Genomic DNA, 13344 nt, shown 5'->3' on the forward strand with positions numbered 1-13344 from the left:
GGGCAGGTCTAGAAGCCAGTGGACAGACACGCCCACTTCCTGGTTCCAAACGCCTGATGAAGACTGAAGACTCGCCCACTAACGAAGAGTCTAAACTGTTAGAGTGTGGGTGAGTGGGTGTGCGTGTGTGTTTGCGTGTGTGTGTGTGTGTGTGTGTGTGTGTGTGTGTGTGTGTGTGTGTGTGTGTGTGTGTGTGTGACTAACCACCTCGATTCGGTCTTATGTAGCAACATTTGAATTTCTGTTTTTTACATTGGATAAAAGTAGAGACTCAACAAAATGGTATAGCTGCATTTGAGGAAACAATGGGTCAGTAATTCTGCTTTGAAAGTTGATTGATTTGTAAACTCCCTTTTGAGAAAACCGTCTTTCAATGTTTTTGTTCTTCTTTTGGAGAGCCCTTCTTTGTCTCCACCCATTCAGCATTGTTCACGCCCTCTAAAGCCTTTAGCCCCACCCATTCTGCATTGTTCACGCCATCTAAAGCCTTTAGCCCCACCCATTCAGCATTGTTCACGCCCTCTAAAGCATTTAGCCCCACCCATTCAGCATTGTTCACGCCCTCTAAAGCATTTAGCCCCACCCATTCAGCATTGTTCACGCCCTCTAAAGCCTTTAGCCCCACCCATTCAGCATTGTTCACGCCCTTTAAAGCCTTTAGCCCCACCCAATCAGCATTTTTCATGCCCTCTAAAGCCTTTAGCCCCACCCTTTCAGCATTGTTCACACCCTCTAAAGCCTTTAGCCCCACCCATTCAGCATTGTTCACACCCTCTAAAGCCTTTAGCCCCACCCATTCAGCATTGTTCACACCCTCTAAAGCCTTTAGCCCCACCCATTCAGTGTTGTTCTTAAGCCTTAGCCCCTCCCATCTCTTTAAGAGTTGATCCAACCGTTCTGTACTAACTTGCCAGCTACTTCCAGACATCTAAGTGAGAGAGAGAACAGCTCACTGAACATTACTCAAAATAGCAGAACTGGTTAGGCTGTTAATTATGTTATCCAGCACACCTGTGCTGTACATGAAAGTTGACATGTTCGAGAAGGCATTACTGCCAAAAAATCCCTGGATGTCATTGAATGTTTGGCCGTTTGGAAACCTTGTGTGGACTGCATGCGTACCAAACAACCCTGCTTCAGGCTTGGGCAGTGGCTATGGTAAAGAGGACAGGAAGCCACTACACACCCTCCCTCCGTTTGGAAACCTTGTGTGGACTGTATGCGTACCAAACAGCCCTGCTTCAGGCTTGGGCAGTGGCTATGGTAAAGAGGACAGGAAGCCACTACACACCCTCCCTCCGTTTGGAAACCTTGAGTGTGGACTGTATGCGTACCAAACAGCCCTGCTTCAGGCTTGGGCAGTGGCTATGGTAAAGAGGACAGGAAGCCACTACACACCCTCCCTCCGTTTGGAAACCTTGTGTGGACTGTATGCGTACCAAACAGCCCTGCTTCAGGCTTGGGCAGTGGCTATGGTAAAGAGGACAGGAAGCCACTACACACCCTCCCTCCGTTTGGAAACCTTGAGTGTGGACTGTATGCGTACCAAACAGCCCTGCTTCAGGCTTGGGCAGTGGCTATGGTAAAGAGGACAGGAAGCCACTACACACCCTCCCTCCGTTTGGAAACCTTGAGTGTGGACTGTATGCGTACCAAACAGCCCTGCTTCAGGCTTGGGCAGTGGCTATGGTAAAGAGGACAGGAAGCCACTACACACCCTCCCTCCGTTTGGAAACCTTGAGTGTGGACTGTATGCGTACCAAACAGCCCTGCTTCAGGCTTGGGCAGTGGCTATGGTAAAGAGGACAGGAAGCCACTACACACCCTCCCTCCGTTTGGAAACCTTGAGTGTGGACTGTATGCGTACCAAACAGCCCTGCTTCAGGCTTGGGCAGTGGCTATGGTAAAGAGGACAGGAAGCCACTACACACCCTCCCTCCGTTTGGAAACCTTGAGTGTGGACTGTATGCGTACCAAACAGCCCTGCTTCAGGCTTGGGCAGTGGCTATGGTAAAGAGGACAGGAAGCCACTACACACCCTCCCTCCGTTTGGAAACCTTGAGTGTGGACTGTATGCGTACCAAACAGCCCTGCTTCAGGCTTGGGCAGTGGCTATGGTAAAGAGGACAGGAAGCCACTACACACCCTCCCTCCGTTTGGAAACCTTGTGTGGACTGTATGCGTACCAAACAGCCCTGCTTCAGGCTTGGGCAGTGGCTATGGTAAAGAGGACAGGAAGCCACTACACACCCTCCCTCCGTTTGGAAACCTTGTGTGGACTGTATGCGTACCAAACAGCCCTGCTTCAGGCTTGGGCAGTGGCTATGGTAAAGAGGACAGGAAGCCACTACACACCCTCCCTCCGTTTGGAAACCTTGAGTGTGGACTGTATGCGTACCAAACAGCCCTGCTTCAGGCTTGGGCAGTGGCTATGGTAAAGAGGACAGGAAGCCACTACACACCCTCCCTCCGTTTGGAAACCTTGTGTGGACTGTATGCGTACCAAACAGCCCTGCTTCAGGCTTGGGCAGTGGCTATGGTAAAGAGGACAGGAAGCCACTACACACCCTCCCTCCGTTTGGAAACCTTGAGTGTGGACTGTATGCGTACCAAACAGCCCTGCTTCAGGCTTGGGCAGTGGCTATGGTAAAGAGGACAGGAAGCCACTACACACCCTCCCTCCGTTTGGAAACCTTGAGTGTGGACTGTATGCGTACCAAACAGCCCTGCTTCAGGCTTGGGCAGTGGCTATGGTAAAGAGGACAGGAAGCCACTACACACCCTCCCTCCGTTTGGAAACCTTGAGTGTGGACTGTATGCGTACCAAACAGCCCTGCTTCAGGCTTGGGCAGTGGCTATGGTAAAGAGGACAGGAAGCCACTACACACCCTCCCTCCGTTTGGAAACCTTGTGTGGACTGTATGCGTACCAAACAGCCCTGCTTCAGGCTTGGGCAGTGGCTATGGTAAAGAGGACAGGAAGCCACTACACACCCTCCCTCCGGTTGGAAACCTTGAGTGTGGACTGTATGCGTACCAAACAGCCCTGCTTCAGGCTTGGGCAGTGGCTATGGTAAAGAGGACAGGAAGCCACTACACACCCTCCCTCCGTTTGGAAACCTTGAGTGTGGACTGTATGCGTACCAAACAGCCCTGCTTCAGGCTTGGGCAGTGGCTATGGTAAAGAGGACAGGAAGCCACTACACACCCTCCCTCCGTTTGGAAACCTTGAGTGTGGACTGTATGCGTACCAAACAGCCCTGCTTCAGGCTTGGGCAGTGGCTATGGTAAAGAGGACAGGAAGCCACTACATACACAGTTTGATAAAAATAAAAAGTTCAAAAAGCTCTCCTGTGAAGTCGTGACTAGCGACATATGTCTAGTTTCCTGAAACGGGTCACAGATGTGTGTGTGTGTGTGTGTGCATGTGTGTGTGTGTACAGTATAAGTATGGGTCTAGTACAATACACTGCTCAAAAAAATAAAGGGAACACTTTACACTGCCATTAGGTACCGAGATGAGATCCTCAGACCCCTTGTGATACCATATGCTGGTGCGGTTGGCCCTGGGTTCCTCCTAATGCAAGACAATGCTAGACCTCATGTGGCTGGAGTGTGTCAGCAGTTCCTGCAAGAGGAAGGCATTGATGCTATGGACTGGCCCGCCCATTCCCCAGACCTGAATCCAATTGAGCACATCTGGGACATCATGTTTCGCTCCATCCACCACAGACTGTCCAGGTGTTGGTGGATGCTTTAGTCCAGGTCTGGGAGGAGATCCCTCAGGAGACCATCCGCCATGCCCAGGCATTGTAGGGAGGTCATACAGGCACGTGGAGGCCACACACACACTACTGAGCCTCATTTAGACTTGTTTTAAGGACATTACATCAAAATGGATCAGCCTGTAGTGTGGTTTTCCACTTTAATTTTGAGTGTGACTCCAAATCCAGACCTCCATGGGTTGATACATTTGATTTCCATTGATAATTTTTGTGTGATTTTGTTGTCAGCACATTCAACTATGTAAAGAAAAAAGTATTTAACAACAATATTTCATTCATTCAGATCTAGGATGTGTTATTTTAGTGTTCCCTTAATTTTTTTGAGCAGTGTAGTATAGTGCATTGTATTGCTGCTAGGGCAATCATTACAGATCACTATCATTATCACGAGAGGTATAGTCAACTTCACCTAACAATAACCTTCCTCAGACATCAACTAGAACTAATTCATTCTCTCAGTTGAGCAGATTTACACAACCAGCCCTTATTTAACCATTTTATCATCATATATGGCACCCTATTCCCTTTATAGTGCACTACTTTAGACCAGAGCCCTATGGCACCCTATTCCCTATATAGTACACTACTTTAGACCAGAGCCTATGGCACCCTATTCCCTATATAGTACACTACTTTAGACCAGAACCCTATATAGTGCACTACTTTAGACCAGAGCCCTATATAGTGCACTACTTTAGACCAGAGCCCTATATAGTGCACTACTTTAGACCAGAGCCCTATATAGTGCACTACTTCAGAACAGAGCCCTATATAGTGCACTACTTTAGACCAGAACCCTATATAGTGCACTACTTTAGACCAGAGCCCTATATAGTGCACTACTTTAGACCAGAGCCCTGTGGGACTAGAGCGCCGTCTGGTCTGCAGCTTAAATCAACTCCATTCCGACCCAGACAGACCAGATAGACCTGACAGACCTGACAGACAAGACAGACCTGACAGACCTGACAGAACAGACAGACCAGACAGACCAGACAGACCAGGCAGACCAGACAGACCAGACAGACCAAGCAGACAGACAGACAGACCAGACAGACCAGACAGACCAGACCAGACAGACAGACCAGACAGACCAAAGAGACCAGACAGACCAGACAGACAGACCAGACCAGACAGACCAGACTGACCTGACAAACCAGACAGACCAGACAGACCTGACAGACCAGACCGACCTGACAGACCAGACGGATCAGACAGACCTGACCGACAAAACAGACCAGACAGACCAGACAGACAGACCAGACAGACCAAACAGACAGACAGACCAGACAGACCAGACAGACCAGACCAGACCAGACCAGACAGACAGACCAAACAGACCATACAGACCTAACAGACCAGACAGACCAGACAGACCTGACAGACCAGACAGACCAGACAGACCAGACAGACCAGACAGACCAGACAGACCTGACAGACCTGACAGACCTGACAGACCAGACAGACCACTCTGGACACAAGTCAGTACTGGTTATTGATTCAGACTGTGAGAAGTGTTCCCTGCAGCCAGCAGGGTCTGAAGTAGCCAGCAGGGTCTGAAGTAGCCAGCAAGGTCTGCAGTAGTCAGCAGGGTCTGCAGTATACAGCAGGGTCTGCAGTAGCCAGCAGGATCTACAGTAGCCAGCAGGGTCTACAGTAGCCAGCAGGGTCTACAGTAGCCAGCAGGGTCTGCAGTAGCCAGCAGGGTCTGCAGTAGCCAGCAGGGTCTGCAGTAGCCAGCAGGGTCTGAAGTAGCCAGCAGGGTCGGATGTAGCCAGCAGGGTCGGATGTAGCCAGCAGGGTCTGCAGTAGCCAGCAGGGTCTGCAGTAGCCAGCAGGGTCTGAAGTAGCCAGCAGGGTCTGCAGTAGCCAGCAGGGTCTGAAGTAGCCAGCAGGGTCTGCAGTAGCCAGCAGGGGCTGCAGTAGCCAGCAGGGGCTGCAGTAGCCAGCAGGGTCTACAGTAGCCGGCAGGGTCTGATGTAGCCAGCAGGTTCTACAGTAGCCAGCAGGGTCTGATGTAGCCAGCAGGGTCTGATGTAGCCAGCAGGGTCTGAAGTAGCCAGCAGGGTCTGCAGTAGCCAGCAGGGTCTGATGTAGCCAGCAGGGTCTGAAGTAGCCAGCAGGTTCTGCAGTAGCCAGCAGGGTCTGCAGTAGCCAGCAGGGTCTGCAGTAGCCAGCAGGGTCTACAGTAGCCAGAATGTTCTGCAGTAGCCAGTGGCGTCTACAGTAGCCAGCAGGGTCTGAAGTATCCAGCAGGGTCTGCAGTAGCCAGCATGTTCTGCAGTAGCCAGTGGCGTCTACAGTAGCCAGCAGGGTCTGAAGTATCCAGCATGGTCTGCAGTAGCCAGCAGGCTCTACAGTAGCCGGCAGGCTCTACAGTAGCCGGCAGGCTCTACAGTAGCCAGCAGGGTCTACAGTAGCCAGCAGGGTCTGAAGTATCCAGCATGGTCTGCAGTAGCCAGCAGGCTCTACAGTAGCCAGCAGGGTCTACAGTAGCCACCAGGGTCTGAAGTAGCCAGCAAGGTCTGATGTAGCCAGCAGGGTCTGAAGTAGCCATCAGGGTCTACAGTAGCGAGCAGGGTCTTTAGTAGCCAGTACGGTCTACAGTAGGCAGCAGGGTCTGATGTAGCCGACAGGGTCTGATGTAGCCAGCAGTGTCTACAGTAGCCAGCAGTGTCTACAGTAGCCTGCAGGGTCTACAGTAGCCAGCAGGGTCTGATGTAGCCAGCAGGGTCTACAGTAGCCAGCAGGGTCTGATGTAGCCAGCAGGGTCTACAGTAGCCAGCAGGGTCTGATGTAGCCAGCAGGGTCTACAGTGGCCAGCAGGGCCTATAGTAGCCGGCAGGGTCTGATGTAGCTAGCAGGGTCTACAGTAGCCAGCAGGGTCTACAGTAGCCAGCAGGGTCTGATGTAGCCAGCAGGGTCTGCAGTAGCCAGCGGGGTCTGATGTAGCCGGCAGGGTCTACAGTAGCCGGCAGGGTCTGATGTTGCCGGCAGGGTCTGATGTAGCCGGCAGGGTCTGATGTAGCCAGCAGGGTCTGATGTAGCCAGCAGGGTCTACTGTAGCCAGCAGAGTCTACAGTAGCCAGCAGGGTCTACGGTAGCCAGCAGGTTCTGATGTAGCCAGCAGGGTCTACAGTAGCCAGCAGGGTCTGACTCCAAAAGCACATCTATGATTCCTGCCACATTATAGGCTCCTGAAAAAGGGAAGGTAAATGTATAGTTACTGTACATCGCTGTCGTTTCAAGGTAGAGATGAGAATAGACAGAGGGTCATTGATATGTGTGTGTACCGGGCGCACAAGGCTGAGGTCCCCCCTCCTCCATGTCCCCATTCCCCAGCTCCTGTAATGTAATTTTCTCTGTGAAATACACCAGTTGGAGCTGCGTGGTTGATAGCACGGCTCTGCAGTCCTCTTCATATGGAAACAGCCTCGAACGCAGTTACTTTCTCCAACTGTTTGTTTACATAGTGTGCATCCCTAATGCCCTATGGGCTCTGGTCTAAAGTTCTGTAGTGCACTAAGAAGGAAATAGGGTCTTATTTGAGACGCACATGGTTTTATATTGTTCGTCTGTAACCACCATATATGGCCTCATGTTGTCCACATGTCTAACTCTAACACAACGACGTGTTCCTTTTTCCTCTCTCAGTGTTGTGTTTCTGTAGTACTGTATTCAGCTAACTATGTTACAACCGTACACCAACACCTGCTTCTGTTCTGCTTTCTGCTGTTCCTTTTATTAATGCTGCTTTGTTCCAGAGGAGCAGAGGGCTTGTTAGCTTTCCTCCTTAAAACGCTGTCTGAGCGCTCCAGGTACAAGCTACTCTCCCCAGTATGTGACTGCCAACGCCCCACTCCTGTCTTCCAGTCTATCTACCCTCATCACAGGTTTAATGCCTTGCTCACTCCCAGTCTCCTTCAACTCCAATCTCCATGTCAGGTTTAAACTCATCCTCTTTCCTCCTCTCTCCATGTCAGGTTTTAACTCATCCTCTTTCCTCCTCTCTCCATGTCAGGTTTTAACTCATCCTCTTTCCTCCTCTCTCCATGTCAGGTTTAAACTCATCCACTTCCTCCTCTCTCCATGTCATGTTTAAACTCATCCTCTTTCCTCCTCTCTCCATGTCAGGTTTAAACTCATCCACTTCCTCCTCTCTCCATGTCAGGTTTAAACTCATCCTCTTTCCTCCTCTCTCCATGTGAGGTTTAAACTCATCCACTTCCTCCTCTCTCCATGTCAGGTTTAAACTCATCCTCTTTCCTCCTCTGTCCATGTCAGGTTTAAACTCATCCTCTTTCCTCCTCTCTCCATGTCAGGTTTTAACTCATCCTCTTTCCTCCTCTCTCCATGTCAGGTTTAAACTCATCCTCTTTCCTCCTCTCTCCATGTCAGGTTTAAACTCATCCACTTCCTCCTCTCTCCATGTCAGGTTTAAACTCATCCTCTTTCCTCCTCTCTCCATGTCAGGATTTAACTCATCCTCTTTCCTCCTCTCTCCATGTCAGGTTTAAACCCATCCACCTTCCTCCTCTCTCCATGTCAGGTTTTAACTCATCCACTTCCTCCTCTCTCCATGTCAGGTTTAAACTCATCCTCTTTCCTCCTCTCTCCATGTCAGGTTTAAACCCATCCTGTTTCCACCGATCCTCTCCTCTCTCCTTCAGCCCACTCCAATCTCCATGTCAGATTTAAGTCCATCCACCTTCCACCGATCCTCCGGGCCCACTACTCCCTCCGGGCCCCCCACTCCCTCTGGGCCCCCCACTCCCTCCGGGCCCCCCACTCCCTCCGGGCCCCCCACTCCCTCCCCTCCACCCTTTTCCTGTGGCCCTCTCACTGCCCCAGACCAAAGTGCCCAGTGCTCTGGTTCCCATGTGGGCCGTGATGCAGGGAGTTGAGAGTCCTGCCATGCGTCAGTGACATTCCTGCATAACGTGTCACTCTTCCTAAATGTTCCCCCTTACTCCCCCTTCCCCCTCACTCCCCCTCTACCTTCCCCCGAACTACCCCTCTACCTTCCCACTCACTCCCCCTCTACCTTCCCCCTCACTCCCCATCTACCTTCCCCCTTACTCCCCCTCTACCTTCCCCCTCACTCCCCCTATACCTTCCCCCTCACTCACCATCTACCTTCCCCCTCACTCCCCCTCTACCTTCCCCCTCACTCCCATCTACCTTCCCCCTCACTCCCCCCTATATCTTCCCCCTCCACCTTCCCCCTCACTCCCCATCTACCTTCCCCCTCACTCCCCCTATACCTTCCCCCTCACTCCCCCTCTACTTTCTACCTCACTACCCCTCTACCTTCCCAATCACTCCCCCTCTACCTTCCCCCTCACTCCCCCTCTACCTTCCCCCTCTACCTTCCCCCTCACTCCCCCTCTACTTTCCCCCTAACTCCCCCACTACCTTCCCCCTCACTCCCACTCCCTCTTCCCCCTCACTCTACCTTCCCCCTCACTCCCCCTCATTCCCCCTCTAACTTCCCGCTCAGTCTTCCCCCTCACTCCCCCTCTACCTCATGCCGTTCCCTCCTCAACACCGGCATAACATGCTGGCAACCCATCAGGGACACACCAGCCAGGGCTATCACTGTCCTCTTTCACCTCCTAACTTTTCTCCTCCTCCTCTATCACCTGCCTCCCAACCCTGTGGTCTGACTCCAACCCTGTGGTCTGACTCCAACTCTGTGGTCTGACTCCAACCCTGTGGTCTGACTCCAACCCTGTGGTCTGACTCCAACCCTGTGGTCTGAATCCAACCATGTGGTCTGAATCCAACCCTGTGGTCTGACTCAAACCCTGTGGTCTGACTCAAACCCTGTGGTCTGAACTCTCTGTGGTCTGACTCCAACCCTGTGGTCTGACCTCTCTGTGGTCTGACTCCAACCCTGTGGTCTGACCTCTCTGTGGTCTTTCTCCAACCCTGTGGTCCGACTCCAACCCTGTGGACTGACTCCAACCCTGTGGACTGACTCCAACCCTGTGTTCAGACTCCAACTATGTCGTCTGACTCCAACCCTGTGGTCTGACTCCAACCCTGTGGTCTGACTCCAACCCTGTTGTCTGACCTATCTGTGGTCTGACTCCAACCCTGTTGTCTGACTCCAACCCTGTTGTCTGACTCCAACCCTGTTGTCTGACTCCAACCCTGTTGTCTGACTCCAACCCTGTTGTCTGACTCCAACCATGTTGTCTGACTCCAACCATGTGGTCTGACTCCAACCCTGTTCTCTGACTCCAACCCTGTGGTCTGACTCCAACCCTGTTGTCTGACCTCTCTGTGGTCTGACTCCAACCCTGTGGTCTGACCTCTCTCTGGTCTGACTCCAACCCTGTGGTCTGACCTCTCTGTGGTCTGACTCCAACCCTGTGATCTTACTCCAACCCTGTGTTCTGACACCAACCCTGTGTTCTGACTCCAACCCTGTGGTCTGACTCCAACTATGTGGTCTGACTCCAACCCTGTGGTCTTACTCCAACTCTGTGGTGTGACTCCAACCCTGTGGTCTGACTCCCAACCCTGTGGTCTGACTCCCAACCCTGTGGTCTGACTCCAACCCTGTGGTCTGACTCCAACCCTGTGGTCTGACTCCAACCCTGTGGTCTGACTCCAACTATGTGGTCTGACTCCAACTCTGTGGTCTGACTCCAACCCTGTGGTATGACTCCAACCCTGTGTTCTGACTCCAACCCTGTGTTCTGACTCCAACCCTGTGTTCTGACTCCAACCCTGTGGTCTGACTCCAATCCTGTGGTCTGACCTCCCTGTGGTCTGACTCCAATCCTGTTGTCTGACTCCAACCCTGTGGTCTGACTCCAACCCTGTGGTCTGACTCCAACCCTGTGGTCTGACTCCAACCCTGTGGTCTGACTCTAACCCTGTGGTCTGACTCTAACCCTGTGGTCTGACTCCAATCCTGTGGTCTGACTCCAACCCTGTGGTCTGACCTCTCTGTGGTCTGACTCCAACCCTGTGGTCTGACTCCAACCCTGTTGCCTGACCTCTCTGTGGTCTGACTCCAACCCTGTTGTCTGACCTCTCTGTGTTCTGACTCCAACCCTGTGTTCTGACTCCAACCCTGTGGTCTGACCTCTCTGTGGTCTGACTCCAACCCTGTGGTCTGACTCCAACCCTGTGGTCTGACCTCTCTGTGGTCTGACTCCAACCCTGTGGTCTGACTCCATCCTTGTTGCCTGACCTCTCTGTGGTCTGACTCCAACCCTGTGGTCTGACCTCTCCGTGGTCTGACTCCAACCCTGTGGTCTGACCTCTCTGTGGTCTGACTCCAACCCTGTGATCTGACTCTAACCCTGTGTTCTGACTCCAACCCTGTGGTCTGACTCCAACCCTGTGGTCTGACTCCAACCCTGTGTTCTGACTCCAACCCTGTGGTCTGAATCCAACCCTGTGGTCTGACTCCAACCCTGTGGTCTGACTCCAACCCTGTGGTCTGACTCCAACCCTGTGGTCTGACTCCAACTTTGTGGTCTGACTCCAACTCTGTGGTCTGACTCCAACTCTGTGGTCTGACACCAACTCTGTGGTCTGACACCAACTCTGTGGTCTGACACCAACTCTGTGGTCTGACACCAACTCTGTGGTCTGACTCCAACCCTGTGGTCTGACTCCAACCCTGTGGTCTGACTCCAACCCTGTGGTCTGACTCCAACCCTGTTGCCTGACCTGTCTGTGGTGTGACTCCAATCCTGTGGTCTGACCTCTCTGTGGTCTTACTCCAACCCTGTTGTCTGACCTCTCTGTGGTCTGACTCCAACTATGTGGTCTGACTCCAACCCTGTGGTCTGACTCCAACCCTGTGGTCTGAATCCAACCCTGTGGTCTGACTCCAACCCTGTGGTCTGACTCCAACCCTGTGGTCTGAACTCTCTGTGGTCTTTCTCCAACCCTGTGGTCTGGCTCCAACCCTGTGGTCTGACTCCCACCCTGTGGTCTGACTCCCACCCTGTGGTCTGACTCCAACCCTGTGTTCTGACTCCAAACCTGTGGTCTGACTCCCACCCTGTGGTCTGACTCCAACCCTGTGTTCTGACTCCAACCCTGTGTTCTGACTCCAACCCTGTGTTCTGACTCCAACCCTGTGTTCTGACTCCAACCCTGTGTTCTGACTCCAACCCTGTGTTCTGACTCCAACCCTGTGGTCTGACTCCAACCCTGTGTTCTGACTCCAACCCTGTGTTCTGACTCCAACCCTGTGTTCTGACTCCAACCCTGTGGTCTGACTACAAACCTATGGTCTGACTCCAACCCTGTGGTCTGACCTCTCTGTGGTCTGACCTCTCTTTCTGCTCCTGCTTCCTGCATGTTTCTGTGTTTATGTACCACTCTATTGTACTGTAACCACAATAAAATATTATTCCCCCTTTCTCTTTGTCTCTGTGTCATAAAACCTTTTTGTCCCTACCTACTCCCGGTTGCCCCCTGACTTGGCTTCTTCCTTCACAGCATGCATTTCTCCCTTTCCTAATTCCACACCTCTCCTCCCACTGACAAATATCTTCAGCATGATTCAGAAAACCACCTGGTGGCGTTGCCATGCTAAGATGTTGCCTGTTGCTGCCCCTGAAGGCCCTGATTGGTACTGACCAACAGTTTTGTATAAACAGCTGGCTACCCCTCTGATCTTTTCTCTCTTTGACCAAAGCTGGGTTGTCAAAAGGCCATCCTCCACTCCCTCATCCCCTCTCCCACTCCTTCCTGTCCCTTAGACAGGGTTCTCCTGGCTGGTCTCTGACCAGACTTTCTGTTCTCTCCTGTGTGTCTCTTGCAGGCAGTTGTACCTCCAGGAGGCAGCGTGTCACCAGGCAGCAGATAGGGAGAGAGAGGCCAAGGCCCTGGAGAAGCTGTCTAAAGAAGAGTACCTAAAGATGATGCTGGAGGACAGTGGCCCAGGGGAGGACGGACGGAGGAAGGTGAGATGGTATACCTATACACTAACCAAATTATATATATCACTATGTAAAGCCCTGAATCAACCTAGAAGGTCTATTTGTTATGTTTGATCATAGGAAGTCATAGGAAGTCCAAATTTCTCATTGGTGTTGATTCAGCACGTCCATTTCGTAATGGGAAGTCCTTATGGATATGCAATGGACACTGTCAACTTGCAGAATAGCATGTTCACACTGACAATAGAGCACATGTGTAATGGACACTGTCCAATTGCAATATATTGGCAATGGACACTGTCCAACTGCAGTATAACATGTTAAGACTGGCAATGTATTATGTGTATTGGACACTGTCCATTAGCAATACATTACAATGGGCATTTACCATCACGAATTGGACATTCTATTATATATTGCTGAAATCCGTTGTCACCAAAGCCCCATATACTTCCCACCACTGCGACCTGTACGCTCTCATTGGTTGGCCCTCACTACATATTCGTCGCCTGACCCAGTGGCTCCAGGTCATCTATAAGTCTTTGCTAGTTAAAGCCCCGCCTTATCTCAGCTCACTGGTCACCATAGCAACACCCACCCGTAGCACGTGCTCCAGCAGGTATATTTCACTGGTCATCCCCAAAG

At 51.8% G+C, this 13344-nt stretch overlaps 1 protein-coding gene across 1 annotated transcript in view; it reads left to right on the forward strand.

The window, feature by feature from the left end:
- The window catches only part of LOC139367853 (signal induced proliferation associated 1 like 2), a 306546-nt gene that overhangs the window by 240940 nt on the left and 52262 nt on the right, over window positions 1-13344 (forward strand). Inside the window, exons 18-20 of the mRNA XM_071106185.1 lie at window positions 1-109; window positions 7549-7602; window positions 12582-12723. The exon at window positions 1-109 is cut by the window's left edge and continues 116 nt beyond it. Of these exons, the coding sequence (XP_070962286.1) occupies window positions 1-109; window positions 7549-7602; window positions 12582-12723 (305 nt within the window). The remainder of the gene's footprint in view (window positions 110-7548; window positions 7603-12581; window positions 12724-13344) is intronic.

This window comes from Oncorhynchus clarkii, chromosome 16, assembly GCF_045791955.1.
Source record: "Oncorhynchus clarkii lewisi isolate Uvic-CL-2024 chromosome 16, UVic_Ocla_1.0, whole genome shotgun sequence".
Lineage (NCBI taxonomy): Eukaryota > Metazoa > Chordata > Actinopteri > Salmoniformes > Salmonidae > Oncorhynchus > Oncorhynchus clarkii.